This window comes from Protopterus annectens, chromosome 8.part0, assembly GCF_019279795.1.
Source record: "Protopterus annectens isolate FY-2018-M chromosome 8.part0, PAN1.0, whole genome shotgun sequence".
Classification (NCBI taxonomy): domain Eukaryota; kingdom Metazoa; phylum Chordata; order Ceratodontiformes; family Protopteridae; genus Protopterus; species Protopterus annectens.
In genome coordinates this window covers 607,630,522-607,649,850 of record NC_056741.1, presented here as the reverse complement: position 1 = coordinate 607,649,850, position 19,329 = coordinate 607,630,522, and the positions used below count along the sequence as shown (strand labels likewise).

The 19,329-nt window shown below is 41.4% G+C and overlaps 1 protein-coding gene across 1 annotated transcript in view; it reads left to right on the top strand.

Annotated features, from left to right (window-relative positions):
• The window catches only part of FAM3A (FAM3 metabolism regulating signaling molecule A), a 1,301,271-nt gene that overhangs the window by 326,180 nt on the left and 955,762 nt on the right, over positions 1–19,329 (top strand). The window contains exon 3 of the mRNA XM_044080097.1: positions 17,758–17,868. Coding sequence (XP_043936032.1) covers positions 17,758–17,868 — 111 coding nt within the window. The remainder of the gene's footprint in view (positions 1–17,757; positions 17,869–19,329) is intronic.

Genomic DNA, 19,329 nt, shown 5'->3' with positions numbered 1-19,329 from the left:
CCAAGGAAGGGAAAAGATTGGAGACCTATTTTGGATCTTTCCATCCTAAACACATTCCTACTCGTACCAAAATTAAAGATGCTCACTCTACAGCAACTTCTTCCCATGCTGGGCAAGGAGTCTTGGCTGGTAACATTGGACCTCAAGGAGGCATACCTGCATGTCCCAATCAGACAAAATTGCAGAAGATACCTCAGATTTCTTGCAGGTTCAACCCATTATCAATTCTCTGCATTGCCCTTTGGCTTATCTACTGCGCCCAGAGTATTCACAAAATGCCTGGCATCAGTAATTGCCTACTGCAGACTTCAAGGGATACAAATATACCCTTATTTGGACGACTGCCTGATCCAAGCGAACAGCAAGCACATTCTTCTGAAACATCTGGCTTATGTAATAATGTTATTAAACTCTCTGGGATACACAGTCAACAAAGAGAAATCATGGCTAATACCCTCTCGGAATATAACTTTCCTGGGTGCCAGTTTGGACACAAACACCCAGATGGCCTACCTCACGCCAGAGAAGCAGGGGCAACTAATTCCATATTTCAGAACACTGGCAAATTGCACCAGGCTGACTGCAAGGAAAATCCTGCAGGCTCTGGGATTCATGGCATCTTGCATCTTACTAATCCCATGTGCAAAGCTGCATATGAGAAAACTACAATGGTACCTAAAAAACATGGTCTCAACACAGCCACAGTTTGGAAACAATAATACCACTAATTCCATGTCTGCAAAAGGAATTTCTGTGGTGGGCTCAAGCATGTCAAACAAACACAGGTCTTCCATTCAGCAAGCCTCAAGCAAATCAAGTCATCACAACAGGCGCCTCGGACTAGGCCTGGGCGCACATGACAGACCGGTGCATTCAGGGCAAATGGTCCCAAAAAGAAAAGCACCTTCACATCAATCAAAAAGAAATGCTAGCAGTAATAAATGCTATTATAGCTTTCAAGGACCTTCTACAACCAGGTCAACTATTGATAAGAACGGACAACACCACAGTTATGTGGTACATAAACAAGCAGGGAGGAACACATTCTTATCCCTATGCAGACTGGCCATGTCACTTTGGAACATGGTCATGGACTTACAAATGGAACTACAAGCACAGTACTTGCCAGGCAAGGAAAACACGCTGGCAGACAACCTAAGCAGGAATATGACAGATCCACACGAATGGAAGTTGCATCCAAAAGTTTTACAGAAAAAATCCAAGAATGGGGAAGGCCAGACATAGATCTCTTTGCCTCCCACAAAAATCATCAATTGACAAAATTCTGCTCGAGGATCTTCCATCCAAAGGCCTGGAGAGTGGACGCTCTCTCTTTCAGTTGGACATCAATGACAGTTTATGCCTTCCGCCTCTTCCTCTGCTGCCCAAAGTCCTATTGAAGACCAGAGCAGACAGACCAAAGATGATCCTCATTGCTCCGGACTGGCCAAGGCAACACTGGTACCCACTCCTGAGGAGCCTGACGCATTCCCCTCCATGGACCCTGCCTCTAATGCCTCTTCTTCTGACTCAGCACAGCTTCAAAACTCTTCACAGTCAGCTAAAAACACTCAATCTAGCCGCATGGAAGATTCCTTAGCATCACAGCAGGCCCTACTCTTCAAGGAGGTGCAGGATGTCATTTTGGAGGCCAGAAGGCCATCAACTAGAAAAGCTTACTCCACAAAATGGAAACGTTTTTGTGTCTGGAATGAGAAAAAGGGCCAGAACCCTGGAAAACTGAATTTACCTCAAATACTACAATATTTGGCTGAACTACTAAGTAGTGGACTTTCGTTCTCCTCCATCAAAATCCATGCCTCAGCCATTTCTGCAGAATACAACACTGATCCTCCTTTATTCTCTCACCCTCTTTTAAGACAGTTCCTCAGAGGGGCTAGGAATTTAAGACCTCCAAGGAAACAACCAATACTTGCTTGGGATCTTAATTTAATTCTGGAAAAACTGACTTTGCCTCCTTTTGAGCCAGCTGCCTCATCAGATTTGCAATATTTGTCCTGGAAAACAGCTTTCCTTCTGGCTATCACTTCAGCTCGTAGAGTTTCAGAACTACAGGCTCTCATGGCTGTCCAGCCTTTTATCATCTTCCATCAGGACAGAGTTTCCTTACGAACCAACCCACACTTTATGCCTAAAGTGGTATCCAGGGTAGCTTTAAATCAGGCCATACATTTACCTACTTTTTATCCTAATCCTCTAAACAAAGGGGAGAGATTGCTACATTCCTTGGACATCCACAGACAACTGCGTTATTTGGACAGAACAAAACCTTTCAGAAAATCAGAACAGCTTTTTGTGGCCTATGCGGTAGGAGCTCAAGGAAAGTCAATATCCAAACAGACAATCTCAAAATGGATAGCCCACTGCATACGTTTTTACTATTCCTTTCATGGCAAAACTGTGCCTACAGGCATTAGAACTCATTCTACCAGGGCCACAGCCACCTCTGCAGCCTTCCTCAGAGGAGTGCCCACCAAGGATATTTTAGAAGCAGCCACTTGGAGTTCTGTGCATACCTTCTCTAAGCACTACAACCTACCATTATACTCCAAATCTAGAGCAGGCTTTGCCACTGCAGTCTTGCAGGGCATTTTGGCTCCTCCTAGCTCCACCTAGTACCTACCACCCCTTTCTTAGCTTTGGGATTCTACCCATCTGTTATGACTGCAGCTGTATGCACGATGAACATAGTACAGTTTTGTACCTACCATAAATGTAGATGTTCGAGTGCTAATACAGCTGCAGTCCAGGTTTCCCTCCCTCCTTCCCCTCTAGGGGTCTTCTTTTATGGTGTATTTGCTTGCAACTACTGGTCTTTGATTATATTGCATTGCATTATTACATAATTTTGTGTATTGCCTTCTTTCTGGGGGCACCTGACATCTGGGGCAAGAAAAACTGAAGAAAATGGCGTTGGCTGGTTCTTTTATACCCCTGTTGCACTGACGTCAGGGAAGAAGCGACGACGACCGACGCCGGACCTAGACTTTGGAATTCGGCCGACCGAGGACCCGCCTGACGGCAGGAGAACCCATCTGTTATGACTGCAGCTGTATTAGCACTCGAACATTTACATTTATGGTAGGTACACAACTGTACTTTCTTCTCTAAATTCAACTACTGTCCTTTATTTCTCAACCTTATGGTTTTCAACCCAAGAAATTTATAGCCAGTCATCTACTTTCTATGTTTACCATCCTCCAAAGGTAGAACGAGGACATTTAAGCCATTCATCAAGTTCTTTTAGCACAATTCATCAGAATAATGACCAGTCATCTACTTCCTATGAAGGCCATTTTCCAATGATGGAACGGGAGCATTTTAGCCATTCAAACTCTGTCAGTGTCGTTCTCCAATCAAAAAGATATACAATCAGGGTCACTTTTTCCTTCTTTTCGCCAATCAAAAGCATACTATGTTTAAGTTCTTCCTTGTGTGCTTGCTGCGCTGATAAGGCACAAGCGTATTAATAATTTATTCTTCTATAGATTCAATTATTGTCCTTACTGTTTTCCAACCTAAGAAATTTATGGCCAGTCATCTACTTTTTGCGTTTGTCATCCTCCAAAGATGGAGCGAGGACATTTTCACCATTCATCAGGTTCTTTTGTCACAATTCACCAGTCAGAATAGTGGCCAATCAAGGCTACTTATTCCTCCTCTTAACCAATTGAATTTCCGTTACATTGCTGGTATTTCTTATGCTCTCAAGAAATACCGCTCATCGAGGCACAGTTTCTTTGCATGTTTACTTTAACATTGGATAGGCAAAACATTTAGTGAATTTAGTATTTACTAAATAATTTGATGTTATTCAGCTATTGGATCGAATCCCCATTTACGATCTTTTTCATCAGAGCCCATCACTTTGCAAAGGTTATTTTTAGAACTCCTATTCTCTAAGACAGAGATTGCACGGAGGTGTGTCAGCATGCATCGCTTGTAAACTGCGATGAGAAGTGGATCACTTTTCAGTTACTTTCAAGAGCAATGACTCACTTCCAAGAGGCTACTACATACTTTAATTGCTAGCCTATCGCTATTTCCATTGTCCATTCAATGGATACATTTCCAATCACTGGCTCATTTGTCTATTGTCTTCCAATAGGATTAATATCCAATCATAAATTGCCTGCTACATCAACAGCAAATGGAAGTAATAACCAGTCTAGCAAGGACTCCTGTTCATTCAACCAATCCCAACTGCCCAAAATTTCACTTCACAACATGTATGCTCCTGGGTCTCAATCGAAATGCGCTCCTGTTGCTATGTTTTCATTCATCTAATCTTGCTCAAAATATATGTTATTTGTTAAGAAGTACTTCAAGCATATCCTTTTCTGAAAAAATGTGATATATGAGGGAAAAAAGCAAGTTGTTACTAGAATGTTATCCATTATATTTGTCCATTTTCCAACCAATAAATATATTGACCAGTCATTCGCCCCGTTTATCTGTTGTCTTCCAATAAAATTTACATCCAATCGTGGATTACCTGCTATGTCAACAGCCAATGGGGGTAGTAGCCAATCTGAAAAGGACTTTTACTGATTCAGCCAATCTCAACTGCTTAGCATTTCATAGCATAATATGAGTGCTCTTAGACTTTAATCATATATTGCTGATGTTACTGTATTTTTACACATCTCATCTTACTAGGAATAAGCATTGGTTGTTAAAAAGTACTTCGCTCAAGTCTTTTCCAAAAAAGTTATATAATAAGAAAAACAAGTGATTATTGGGAGGTTATTCCTTCTATTTGTTAAATGACACTCATTCTCCTTGCTTTTAGCATGGGTTTTAATGAGGCAGCGTTGTTCAAACCAGGTAGGCGATTAGCTCGTATATTCGTTATCCAGCTGGATTCACACAGTTCAGTTCTATTCTTCATATCCCCTTCTCTTACATTCCCAGGGACTACTTCCACCACTTTAAACTTGAAATGATGAGTGGGATTATTTGAAACATGCATAGCGAGTGCATTGGTAAGTTCCAGCTTCTTAATGTCCCTTACATGATGCAAAATACGATCTTTAAATCGCTGGTCCATTTTGCCTACATAAAAAGCGGTGCAATGAGTGCAGCAAGCAAGATAAACCAACTGTTTGGTATTACAATCTGCATAAACTTCAAATTTATTCATTCAGTTATATATTCAATTGGTACCTGGATGAAAGTATTTTCACTGTCCAAGTAGCTGCATGCCTTGCATCTAGAAGTGCCTTTTCTGTTTGACACTTCTTGTTTCAGATAACCATCCTTGCTACAGAGCAATCTTTTCAGATTTGTTCTGTTTTTAAAGGTAAAGTGAGGGGTTTCTCCAACTATATTCTTTAGTTTATCACTAATGGTGAAGCTGAACATGACAGCATGTCAAGTGAATCTTAAGCTCAATCCACAGAAATGTAAATTCAGGATACAAGAAGTTACTTATGTTGGTCATTTATTTACTAATACAGGCCTACGACCAGACCCTTCAAAGCAAACGGCCATTCTTGAGATGCTGGCTCCAGACAATGTTCAAGCCCTGCAACGTTTACTTGGCATGATCAACTATCTAGGCAATTCATTCCAGACTTGAGCCAACTTCCAGCACCACTGAGAGAGCTGACACATAAAGATGTATCATGGTCTTGGTTAGAGCAACACCAAAGAGCATTTGATGTCCTGAAACAGAGAAGTGCTAGTCCACCGACTCTCAGATATTATGAAGTTCACGAACCAGTTACACTTTCCTGTGATGCTTCGAACTTTGGTCTTGGTGCAGTCATTCTACAAGAGGATCAGCCTGTTGCCTTTGCATAGAGAACTCTTAACCCAAATTGAGAGAGCTTTTGGCAATTGTTTGCATGTTTGAAGTTCCATAATTATGTTTATGGTAGACCCATCCAGATCGAAACGGACCACCAATTTCTAGTCACTATCTTGAGAAAACCTATGTGTTCAGCTCCAGCCAGACTGCAATGTGTGATGCTGAGATTGCAAAAGGTAGAATTTCAATCTCATCTACAAGAAAGGCAAACTTCTTTATCTTGCAGATACATTATCCAAATCACCCAGAAACACCACTGAAGACCATGAAAATAAAAACCTTGCTTTTGAAGTCATGGAAGCGAGAAATTTTTCTTCCACATGTCTTGATGAGCTGAGAGATCACACCTCCATAGATCCAGTTTTACAGCAGCTCAACCATTTTATTCAACAAAGATGGCCATCAAAGCAGTTTAGTTAACCTCAAGAAGAGCAACCTTATTTTCCATACAATGATGAGATTTTGTTTGAGAAAGGTATCCTTATGAAAGGTCCGAACGTAATTGTTCCAAAGTCCCTGCAACCAGAGTACATTACTGTTTTGCATCGTGGTCACCCAGGAGCCGATTCTAACAAAAGAAGGGCAGGATAGCTAGTATTTTTGGCCTTCTGTGTCACTAGATATTGAGAAGAGCACTTTCATTTTGTTCAGTTTGTAGTAGTACTAAGCCCCATCAGCAGAAGGAACCACTTCAACTAAACCAGATTCCTGAACTACCTTGGTCAACAGTAGCCACCGACATCTTTGAGTGGAATGGTCAACATTATTTAGTGTTAATAGACTTACCCCAATTGGTTTGAGATTGACTTACTTTTTAACCTAGCATCCAATACTGTCATTACTAAGATGAAGCGTCATTTTGCAATACATGGTAGTCTGCACAAAGTTATTTCTGACAATGACACTGAGCTTAAAAGCAACAGTTCAAAAGAATTGCTGAAGAATGGGACTTTACTCACGTCTCAAGTATCCCTGAGTACTTGCAGTCAAATGGTTTGGCAGAACATGCAGTTCAAAGTGCAAAACAGCTAGAGAAATCAAAATAAGATAATAGTAATGATGTTCATCTTTTACACTGCTGCAGTCATTGCACTTGGGTTATCCTGCCATCAGGCGGTTCCCCAGTCGGCCTGAGTTCCAAAGTCTTGGTCCGGCATCGGTTGCTGTCGCCTCCTCCCTGACGTCAGTGTGACAGGGGTATATACGATGCAGCTGACGCCATTTTCTTCAGTCTTTCTTGCCGCGCGGTGCCCGAAGCAAAAGCAGTTCACAAGTGCCGGTCGGCCGTCTCCTGAGATTTTCATTCCGAATCCAGAACAGAAGTCTTCTACAAAGCTAAGTACCCGTTGAAACTTTTCTTGCCTCAGACCGATGTCAGTAAAAGTTAATAACTGTATTTCTTGTGGGAAGCAAATACCTCATAAGGATTTCCATTCCTATTGTATCCCATGCCTAGGCCCTGACCACGACGTCACTGGTTGTCTGTTTTGTGCTAGGTTTAACAAGCGCACTATTAAACGTCTGTTTGATTTTGCCCGACACTATTTTGGTAGAAAATTCAGTTATACCATGCCGTCAGAACTTCCGACGACTGGAATACACAAAAAGCGCAAAGACAAGGATAAGCATCTGAGGCCCAAAACTGACGACGAAGCCTCTTCTAGGCCAGTCTCCGGTTTTCAGCGAGGTGCCTTCGCAGCCCCTGACGACCGCTTCTGTAGAACCACAAGCCGCCTCTGACTCCCACGTGGAGATGGCTGGGCCTTCGGATGCACAAGTTCTTCAGCCTACCAAAACTAACCTTTCAGAGGGATCCGCAGTAGCTGAGCAACTCACAGCTACAGAGGGTGTCTTCAGACCTACTCAGTTAAGCATTAAACCCTCAGCTAAGTCTAAGCCTCCTTTAAAGTCAAAGAAACAAATACAGCATTCTCCAGGACAGGCCTCCATGCCTAAGAAACAAATGCTCAAAATGGCCGAAGACCTAATCACTCTGATCAGGGGGTCCCATCCCCCTCCTAATAAAAGGCCTAGACAGGATGCAGACTATGACTCATCCGACCAGGTGTCCATCTCTTCTGATTCATCCTCCGACCTAGGATACTCTTTACCCCCTTATGAGGATTCTGATGCTGAGGAATCAATTCCATCAGCCTCACCGCCTGAGGACTACTCCTTTGGGAAACCCTCCATATCATGAGGGAGCATTTCCACTGGGAAGGCCAGGATTATTCAGAATCCAAGAAAAGGCTCAGCGACTTCCTTTTATTACCTCAACACAGACCATTCCACCAGTGTTAGATATTGTGGATGATGTGTATACTGAATCCAGCTTAAATCCTTATGCCTTACCTCCAGCCCCTGTTAAACCTGAACAATACTACAGAGTCCCTGACTCACATACATTTCTGTATAAAAGCCCTGTAGCTGACCCTGAAACTTTTTCTCAGGGACCCAAAGGAGTTAAGGCCTCATCAGCCAAGAATCCAGTTCCCTCTGACAGAGATTCCAGAGCATTAGATAGATGGGGAAAGAAAGTACATACGTCTGCAACTTTAGCAATGAGAGCCTTAAATTGCCAGTTTCACATGCTAAAATATCAGCAATTTTTACTATCTCAGTTAAAACAAAAAATGCTTCCAGAATCAGATCCTCCTAATTTTAAAGAAATGCAGGATTTATTTCATGCAGCTGATCAAGTGGGAAAGCCTACTTTGCAATGCGGTTTTGATTCTCTAGAGGCCTCCTGCAGAGCAGCAGTTACAGGCTCTGTCATTAGAAGACATGCTTGGTTAAAAGAACATACGTTCCCAGATCATGTTAAAGCAAAACTATTGGATGCACCTTTGCAGCAGGATGTGTTATTTGGAGTTAAGGCAGAAGAGGTATTAAAGAAAATGGAGGATAAGGCAAAATCTATGCAAACGGTGAAGGATTTCTTACAGGTTCAGCCTCCTAGATTTAGCAGAAACTGGCCAACTAAAGAATTGGTCCTTCCCAATTACAGACGGACCTCAAAGGGGAAGATACAGACGTCCAAGAGGTAGAGGTCAAACACAAGGTCCTTACAGGCTTCGACAATGGGTTGCATCAGGCCAGAAAGAAGGGGAAGACAGGCCCCAGCTATATAAAAAGCAGCTCCAATGACTTCCCACTACAGCTGCCAAACAAATCCTTCTTGGCAGCCCCCTTGGGAGGAAAACTGGCACTCTTCTACCATAATTTGCAAATGATCACCAAAGACAAATGGGTTCTCAACATTGTATTTCAAGGTTACAGGATCCACTTTCACACTCTGCCAAGGTTAAAAGGAATGCCAAATCTGCCACCAAATCAATGGGCAGAGGCTCAAAAACAAATTACAGCACTCATGGATATGAGAGCTATTCAAAATGTATCATCACAGGAGCAAGGACAAGGATTTCACTCAAGACTATATTTCTGGTACCCAGAAAGGACAAAGCCTGGAGGTCCATTCTGGATCTTTCATCTCTAAACACTTATCTGGATGTTCCGAAATTCAAAATGTTGACATTACAGCAGCTTCTTCCCATGCTGGGCAAGAAAGTTTGGCTCGTGACTTTGGACCTCAGAGACATACCTGCATGTCCCTATCAGACAAAACTGCAGAAGATACCTCAGATTCATAGCTGGTTCAATGCACTACCAATTTTCTGCACTGCCCTTCGGCTTATCTAGTGCGCCCAGGGTCTTCACAAAGTGCCTGGCACCAGTAATTGCATTTTGCAGACAGAAAGGAATTCAAATTTATCCGTACCTGGATGACTGCCTGATTCAAGCAGAGAGCAAGGACATTCTTCTAAAGCATCTGGCGTTTGTAAAAAAGTTATTAAGTTGCCTGGGGTACACAGTAAACGAAAAGAAATCAAAACTAGTGCCCTCACAAGAGATTATATTCCTGGGTGCCAGCTTGAACACAACGGCCCAGATGGCTTATCTCACGCCAGACAAACAAGGACAACTGACTCAATACTTTCAATTGATGGCAACAAAGACCCAACTTCCTGCAAGAAAAATTCTGCAGGCCTTGGGTTACATGGCATCCTGCATACTACTAATTCCATATGCCAGACTGCATAGGAGGACACTACAATGGTACCTAAAGAATGTATGGTCTCAACACTGTCAAAGTTTGGCAACAGTTATACCACTAATCCCTTGCCTTCAACAGGAGTTTCAATGGTGGGCTCAAGCTTGTCACCTCAACAAGGGACAGCCTTTTACACAACCCACAGCCAGGCAGACACTGACAACAGATGTATCGGATTATGCATGGGGAGCACACATGGCAGGCAAATGTATTCGGGGCACGTGGCCCGCAGAACAAAGGCATCTTCACATCAATCAAAAAGAGATGCTAGCTGCACAAAATGCGCTTATAGCTTTCAAGGACTTGCTCCATCCAGGACAACTACTACTAAAGACAGACAACACCACAGTTATGTGGTACATAAGGAAGGGGGCACTCACTCCTACCCCTTATGCAGACAAGCTATGACCTTGTGGAACACAGCTATAAACCTTCAAGTTCATCTGCAAGCACAATTCCTGCCAGGAGAGAAAAACACACTGGCAGACTACTTAAGCAGAAACATCATGGATCCCCACGAATGGGAGTTGAATCCACAAATATTCAGAATGATAACACAGAAATGGTGGAGCCCGGACATAGATCTGTTTGTATCCCCAATAAACTGCCAGCTACAAAAATTCTGCACAAGGAGTTACCATCCACAAGCATGGAAAGTGGATGCCCTCTCATTCAGCTGGGAGAACCTACAAGTATACGCTTTCCCACAACTACCTCTCCTGCCAAAGGTACTCATAAAAGCCAGGCAGGAAGAGCCAAAGATGATCCTGATTGCACCAGACTGGCCACGCCAGCACTGGTACCCAATCTTAAGGAGCTTAGCACAAGAACCACCCTGGATTTTGCCTCAAATCCCACATCTGCTGACTCAGCACAACAAACAAATACTACACAGCCAACTACACAGCCAGCTAAAGACCTTAAACCTAGCTGCATGGAAGATTCCTTAGTCAAGCAAGCAATGCCTCTCTCTCCAAAGCTGTTGTGGATGTCATTCTGGAGGCCAGAAGGCCTAGTACCAGGAAAGCCTACTCTGATAAATGGAAGAGATTCTGTGCCTGGAACCAAGCTCACAGCCTTGACCCTCTTGTCCCAAACATTCCTCAGATACTACATTACTTAACTGAGATGCTGGATAAAGGACTCTCCTTCTCATCCATCAAGATCCACGCCTCTACCATCTCTGCTCATTACAACACGGATCTACCAATTTTCTCTAATCCTCTGTTAAAACAGTACCTCAGAGGGGCTAAAAACATAAGACCGCCCCGTAGAGCACCTACTCCAACTTGGGACCTCAACTTTGTTTTGGAGAAGCTAACTTTACCTCCTTTTGAGCCAGCCAACACAGCAGAATTAAAATATATCTCTTGGAAAACTGCTCTGCTCCTGGCAATAACATCAGCACAAAGAGTTTTCAGAATTACAGGCACTAATGGCAGTGGAACCTTTCCTTATTTTCCACCAGGACAGGGTGTCTTTAAGAACTAACCCTACTTTTATGCCAAAGGTGGTATCCAGTGTGGCTCTAAACCAAACTATTCACCTGCCAACTTTTTATCCTAAACCACAGAATAAAGGGGAGAGACTACTGCACTCTTTGGACATTCACAGGCAGTTAACGCTTCTACTTGGACAAAACCAAAGCTTTCAGAAAATATGAGCAATTATTGGTAGCATAGGCTGCAGGAGCACAGGGAAAAGCAATTTCAAAACAGACTTTCAAAATGGATAAGACACTGTATACGTTTCTGCTGCACATACCATGGAAAACCTGTACCTAGCAGCATTAGATCTCACTCCACCAGGGCAACAGCCACTTCAACTGCCTACCTCAGGGGAGTACCTACCAAGGATATTTTGGAAGCAGCAACTTGGAGTTCTGTACATACCTTCAAGCATTACCATCTGCCTCTATACTCTAAATCCAGAGCTGGCTTCGCCACTGCAGTGCTGCAGGGCCTTATAGTCACCCCTAATGCCTTATAGAACCAGCCACCCTTCCTCGGCTTTGGGATTCTACCCAAGTGCAATGACTGCAGCAGTGTAGCACGATGAACATAGTACAGTTTTGTACCTACCATAAGTGTAGATGTTCGAGTGTATACACTGCTGCAGTCCAGATTACCCTCCCTCCTTCCCCTCTTACTGGCTGGTACGTACCTATGTCTTCTACCCTTACTACCTATGGGGAGTATTTGCTGGTAGCTGTAAGTTGTTTTTTGCTTTTCTTATGTATGTTTTATTAGCAATTGGAATTGCCTACCTATTTAGAGGCACCTGACATCTGGGGCCAGAAAAACTGAAGAAAATGGCGTTGGCTGCATCTTATATACCCCTGTCTCACTGAGGTCAGGGAGGAGGTGACAGCAACCGACGCCGGACCAAGACATTGGAACTCAGACCGACTGGGGAACTGCCTGACGGCAGGATAACCCAAGTGTAATGACTGCAGCAGTGTATACACTCGAACATCTACATTTATGGTAGGTACAAAACTGTACTTTTTCCTGACTTTCTTGAATCTCAGAAATGTTCCTTGTGATAAACATTTTGGTTCACCTGCTCAGAGACATCTGTCAAGACAAACCAGAACCACACTACCAATCAATATTCAATTGTTGGTTCCATTTGTCAAGAACAACAGGTCAGTGCTCCCCTCTTTACCCAACATACAGGCCAATCTTAAATCCAAACTAGATTCATGCTATAATAAAATTGCCAAGTTCATCACAAATAGGCAACATCTCTGTCACCACTGTACCTCTCTTCAACTATTAAACTGACTGGAACTTCCACATCATCTTACATACAGCTAACAACTGCCCACAAACTAATATTCAGTCCATCCACCTGCCCTTCTCTCTCTTCTCTTTTCACTCTATACCACCCTAACAGACCTCTCCGCTCTGAAAATCAAATGCTTTTACAAGTAGGAAAACCTAATCTTTCCGCTGGCCAAATGCTCCACTCCATTTCCACTGCTTGCTAGATTATGGAACTCACTCCCTCCTCAGCTCAGATCCACTAGCAATGCTTCCCTCTCAAAAAAAAAAAAAAAGCTTTTGAGACATCTGTCCTCCAGATGGCTATGTTCATGTAAAAGTTCCTCACAAGCTATAACTTGACTTCTCTCTCCTACTGTTCCATTGCTTCAGTAAAATAAGTACTGTTTGACTATACTAAAATTGTGTACTGTGAAACTTTTCTTAGTATTCTATTATGTTGTCTACTATTTAAATGTATGCATTGTTTAAATCATTGTACTGCTATGCTAATGCATGTTTTACTCTGCTTGAATTACTGTAATGTTTGTTTTGTTCTTTGTGGAGCATTTCTCCTCGGGCCTCACCTGAAAATGGGTACGTGTTGGCCCAATGGACCTTCCCGGTAAACAAACAAATGCAAATAAATGAATAAGTGTTTAACCCAGAAGTCCTACTACTACGATAAAACCAGCAAACCACTTGATCCATTACGAGGAGTAGTACTAAGGATGTAAAAGTCCAGAGGTTATGATCGGATTGGTGTTGTGAAGAGTATTTGCCTAGAACCGAATTCATACATTGTGGAATCACAAGGAGCAGACTATAGACTGAATCGGAAGCATTTACTACTGGTGTCTGAGCCTATACAATAGCACATAGCCTGTGAGAAAGACTCTATCTCAGAGTGAGTTGTCCGGTGTTCAAATTCCAGAGAATATTACCATTCCTGTGTTGAATCCAGAAGTTCCTGATACGAGTTGTTCACCGAAGTCTGTCCCTGTTTCTAAATTTGGTCCAGATTGTTGTGAGATACGGTCACATCTCTAAACCCTGTAACAGATGCAAAGCAACTTGGATATGAACATTGTGTTTTGTTTCTAATGTCTATAGTAATCCATATCTAACTGTAATGTTGCTTTTACAAAGGACAATCTTTTTAAGAGGGAGGATGTAGATCAATGTGTGTGTGTATGTATCTCTAAGAAGCTGTCCAAGGGCTTGCACAAGTGTATAAATACTGAGCACAAGCGAGGCTGACTGCTATTTTGTGGTTAGTTGTTGAGATGTAAGCATGTATGTATGTAAAGTCTGTCTGTTAACCAGTTTGTTTATATTTTATGATGCTGTTATCCACCTTGATGTGTTTCTGTGTATTAAAGCATCTAAACGAAACACTCCGACTGCTTGTCATCTGTGTTAAAGAAGGATGAGCAGCACTAAGTGTTCTTTTTTTTTGTTATTAGTGAGTCTTGAAGCTCACCAATTTGTCTTTGACTTTTTTCTTTAGGTTAGCAATGTATGTATGTATATATGTATGGTCTGTTTTGTACCTTGATTTTTTTGTAAAGAACACACAATGATTCAGTTGTGGATTATTTCTAAGCTCACAATTCCTGAACATTTGCCATATTGTGGTTTGGATTACTAACATTCTTTCTTCTCATTACTAAAAGTAAGAGTTGGATATCTTCAGCATTCCTTTCCCAGTGATCTACAGGAATGAAGCACACTAAACCTTTTCAGGCTTTTTTGCTAATCCTGTAACAGTGAGGACAGACTTTAATTTCTGGTTCAAAAATGCACAGTTTTCTACTTACTTGTCTTCACTGGATAAAATTATTGGTAGTTGAAACTAGAGAATTTTTCCATTGAGCAAGTTGTATTTCTATATATCCAAACACTTATACTCTTAATGGCAAATATATTTATTCTTTCCTGAATAAATACCTTTACTAAATCGCAAAGAATCCTCTCTCCTCCATTCTTCTCTCAGACCCTTCCTCCTGAGATCATTTTGTAACCAGTCCATTAGGCACGTTCCAAAATTAAAAACACTGCTTCCATAGAGCTTGACAATATCCCTGGATGCCTGCTAAGAAATGTAAGGTTCCATTTAGCAGAATCTCTCGATCAACCTTTATCAAGAGTCTCTCTACTGATTGTGTTCCCAAGAAGTGACGAATGACTGTTGTGGTACCTTTGCATGGTGGTGTTCCCTCTGCTGACACTTGGAATTAACAGGCTTGTGAGTCTTACTAGTAGTTGCAAAGCTGTGTAATGCATTACGACTAAACTCATAAACAATGATATAGGTAACTTTCTGTCCCTGGATACATACCAATTCTGCTTTGTAAAAGGTAGATCACACCTGGTTGATTCTTTGAAGGGGTTATTGAGACCATTGATAAGTGGCATATGGTTTGCATTGCTTATCTGGACATTACCAAGACCTTTGACACTGTCATCCCATGCTGGGATAGTTAAGAGTGCAGTCTAAAAAGCTGAACTTAAAAATCATCTCAGTTAAAAAAAAAGTTCCTTGGTGCCACCCTAAATTAAGCTTTGGAAAAGGTTTCCTTTGACAGGACTGGATAGATTGTGTGTTACTTTCCTGTGAGTATACTCATTTTCAGCCAGACTTGTTAGCTAGAATATTTTTAGTTACTCCAGGATTTATATTTTCACATTTTATAATGGTACCAGATTGCAAAGCACATTACACATGAGGGAAATGCAGTGGTACCTTAAAATCTTTAAGCTCAGCCGAAAGATTCACTGAATACCAGCTTTCTGCTAATTTCCTTTCTTATCAGTGAGTTAAACTAGTGGAATTTACAAATCCAAAGTTGTAGCAAACTTCTCCAGCACATTTGCTGAAGACAGATGCATCAGTCCTAGCTTTAAGGGCCCATTTCAGGATTAAAAAAATATCCATGGCAGTTGGTCATTTTACCAACTGTAAGCGTACATCAGCATGAATGATGTCTGTTCTTCGTAGGCATAAAGTCTTTACAGTCTATATATACTGCAGTTAGTGCTACAATAGTTTAGTACCTGAAAAGCATAAGTAGTTATTCTTGTCCTTCCTGGAGGTAGCCTGATTAGGAACAGTTTCTCTGGAATGATTTTTTTTGGCTATTTATATCTATTCCCTCTTGGACACCTGGATAGATTCCTTCATCAGCAAAAATTATCTTTCTCGTGAATATCAGCTGTACATTGTTTATCCAAATCAAAGAACTGCAGGCAGTTTATCACAGAACTGTTGGAATCCAGGTTCAATCACCAGTTACCAAAGCTTTGCACTCTGTATCCTCATTACAGATCTATAGCCACAGATGCTTTGGGAGCAAGGTGTGAACGTTTGCTTAATCCATTGCTCATGGTCCTCTCATTTACAAAACATTGCTGAAGGCAAAAGTCTTTTTTTTTTTTTTTCCCCCTCCTATCACATTTCCTTTAAGGCAACCATGATTTTTTTTATTTATAGCAGGTAACGCACAATTTAGATGTTTCCACTAGATGTGTTTCCTGATTTGTTGACCCTTCTGCAAAGTGAATTCTTTCTTGCCAGTGTGATAGCTGTCAGATAACAGCTTGGAGGATTTACAACTAATTCCTAATTATCTTTTTTTGCTGATGATGTATTGTTTGTTTTAAGACTGTAACAGAATATACTACTAAATCTCTAGCAAAGCTTATTTAACTAAATGGAAAATGTTTCTTTATGGTTTGGGCCCTTTTCTTATTTTATACCTCAGGTTTTCCAGTGTTTGACCAGCCTTTTTGAAGTCTAGCTTGTCATATTCCTCCATTAATGTCCATCTGTTTTCTATTTATGCTTGGATAGCCATTGTTGTCATAAATGTTCTCATGTTATTTGGTAACCAGTTTTTTAGCCATATATAATTTCAGGCTTCCTAAGAAAAATGTCCACCTCCACCCACTTTGGATTTGAGTTTTATGATTAAAAAGTCAACCCTACACACCTTTGAGTATGCATTCCTTGTAGATTTTTTTATAGGTGATGTTCTAATTGTGATTGTTAGACACCTGTGGGTCTTCCCTGTCACTTGATCTGTCTAGTGAGGTACATCCCAAAGGGGGCATTGTATTCTGTAATTGATCTGATCAGTGCTGAAAATACAGGGACAATAGCATCTTTACATCTGAATGATATTCCCTTGGCATTCAGCTGCAACAAGTAGAAGGATTCCTTGAGAACTGTTGTTACATGCTGATCAAAGGAGAGAGAATTATTAATCAAGGTTTCCCAGATTTCAAACTAATTTTTCATTTTAAAGTAGGTTATTGCCAATGCCGTGTGCTGGGGAGATGGTTTGCCTGCCAGATACAAGAAGTTTGTATTTTTTAAGATTTAATTTAAGCCCATTTTAATAATGTAATGTAAATGTAACTTCATGCAGGAGGGCTTCTGGGTCAGAGGAGAATCTGACATTGACTGTTAGTTTGAAATCATCTGTAAACTTGGTTAGCCATGGATCTTTTTTTTTTCTTCTTCACATTAGTTCTCACTCCTGTACTGGTTTACTAAATATCAAAATCCAGAACAAAATGCGGTCACATCTTTGATTCAATTGAGCGACGTGCTGCATATTAATTAGGACAGAATGTCAAAGTGCACATAGTGAAGCATTCGCACATTCGATATTCTGTTTTGCACTGGCTGTGCCCCCCGCAAATAATATATTCCAACTCAGAGATCACACCACAGTGGGGAAAAGGGTAATTTCCCGATCCCCACTGTACTGGGATCTGTAGTTATAACTCCGATGACATATGCGCGAATGCACAATGGCGTTCACTGAACTGCACACTCACAGTATTGCAGGTCAGCAATACGGGAATCAACCACATGAAGTTAGCCATTCCTGATTTTGCCGACCGTGCACTCAACATTCTCATAGTAAACTGCTATACTTATAGATAACAGAGTAAAAAAACATACCAGAAAGCATAATCACTATTTCCTGTGCTGTGGAGTTAGAAAATGAACCCTCTAATTAATGTTTTTTTTTTTTTAGGTCCATTACGGATCTTGGTGGTCCTTGTAACTGTTGGCCTCACATGGATTTTGGCAAGTGTAATGTTTGGAACCGGGAATGGCTTCTTCAAAATACATCAGTTATTAAATTGTAAGTTTACCTGATGTGTCTGAATGCTGCATATGATTTACTGCCTGTCAAAAAGAATGATGAGATTATTATTGGTATGCGTTTCAGAAACTGCTGCATTTTCCCCCTCCGTGTATGTTTGATTTGAATAAAGCATTCTTGTTGTTGGAGTTCTTGGAACCTAGTTAGAAAACCACACTTATCTGTCTGATGCTTGAGATTTTCAAGTTTAGTTGCAATATTTTAGTTTTGAAATTCTGGTTTGTTCAAAGCAGTGAGAGGATCGAAGACTGTAGGGGTAACTTTTTTCTCCAGTTGCAAGGCACCTCTTGCAGCTTCTGACCTGAAAGATCACAAATAATATCTCAACACGGCACAGTGAATAGCACTGTCTCCTTACAGCAATAGATTCCCTGGTTCGATTCTCGGCTTGGGTGCCTTCTTTGTGGTGTCTGCATGTCCTCCCTGTGTTCACATGGGTTTCCTCCCTGTGCTCCAGTTTCCTCCCACATTCCAAAGGCATGCAGTAGGTTGATTGGACACTCTAAATTGGCCATAGGTGTGAGTTTACATGCAATAGTATGTATGGTGTAGAAGAACTACCAAGGCAGTGCTAGCCATCTGGCAGTGTAAACCTTGGCTCTAGATGATTGTTAATGTTCAAGTGACACCCTGACCCCATGTGCAGAAATGGGAAAAAGGGATTATGGATGGACGGAATTTAAAGCAAGTAAACAAATAAAAAGGAGGCTTTTTGAAGGCTGTAATTGGGTGTAGGGGCTACATGCGCCAATAGTTCCATGCATGCTCTTTTGACATACTTAGAGGTGTGTTGCAATAGGGAAATAACTGTCTGTGTCTTGTAGGCCCCATATGCCATCTAAAGGGTGGATCTTCCAAGATTCTAGAGCAATTAAGTTAGCATTCATCTTTTGCCATACCTAGGAGTGGAAGAAGAAATAATGTTGCAACATTTTCAGGGTTGAGTGTACTAATTAAATAAGGATGTGTTGCTTTATTGTGCAGTACTGGATATATCTCTTTCTTTCCTAATGACTGTAACAAGTCTTGTATGTCAGAGATGATGCACTGCCACAGTTAAACTATTAATAAAGGATAGGCAATTCATTGGGGATGTAAGCCAAGTTCTAGACCTCTGCAGTTGTACACAAAAAAGTGAATTTATTTTGTTTCCTGCACCTTAACAGTTGCTATTACTGTACTGCCTGAAGTGGCAGAATGTGAGTGAGCAAGGGAACCTTTTACAGCTGTCCGATCATAGAGGTTGAGGGCTATGCAACTCTGTAGTGAGTTTTGGCGCTCCCTTTGCCCCTGTCCATCCATGTTTGTGATTGCTGTTGTGTCATGTAATTATCCTGCCAGATTAATTTGCTGTCTTCCTTGTATCCTAGCAGTGTGGGAGCTGAGGTTGTACAAATGTTTCTATTCTGAAAATTACTTATCTAAGGTTACAGCTGATTT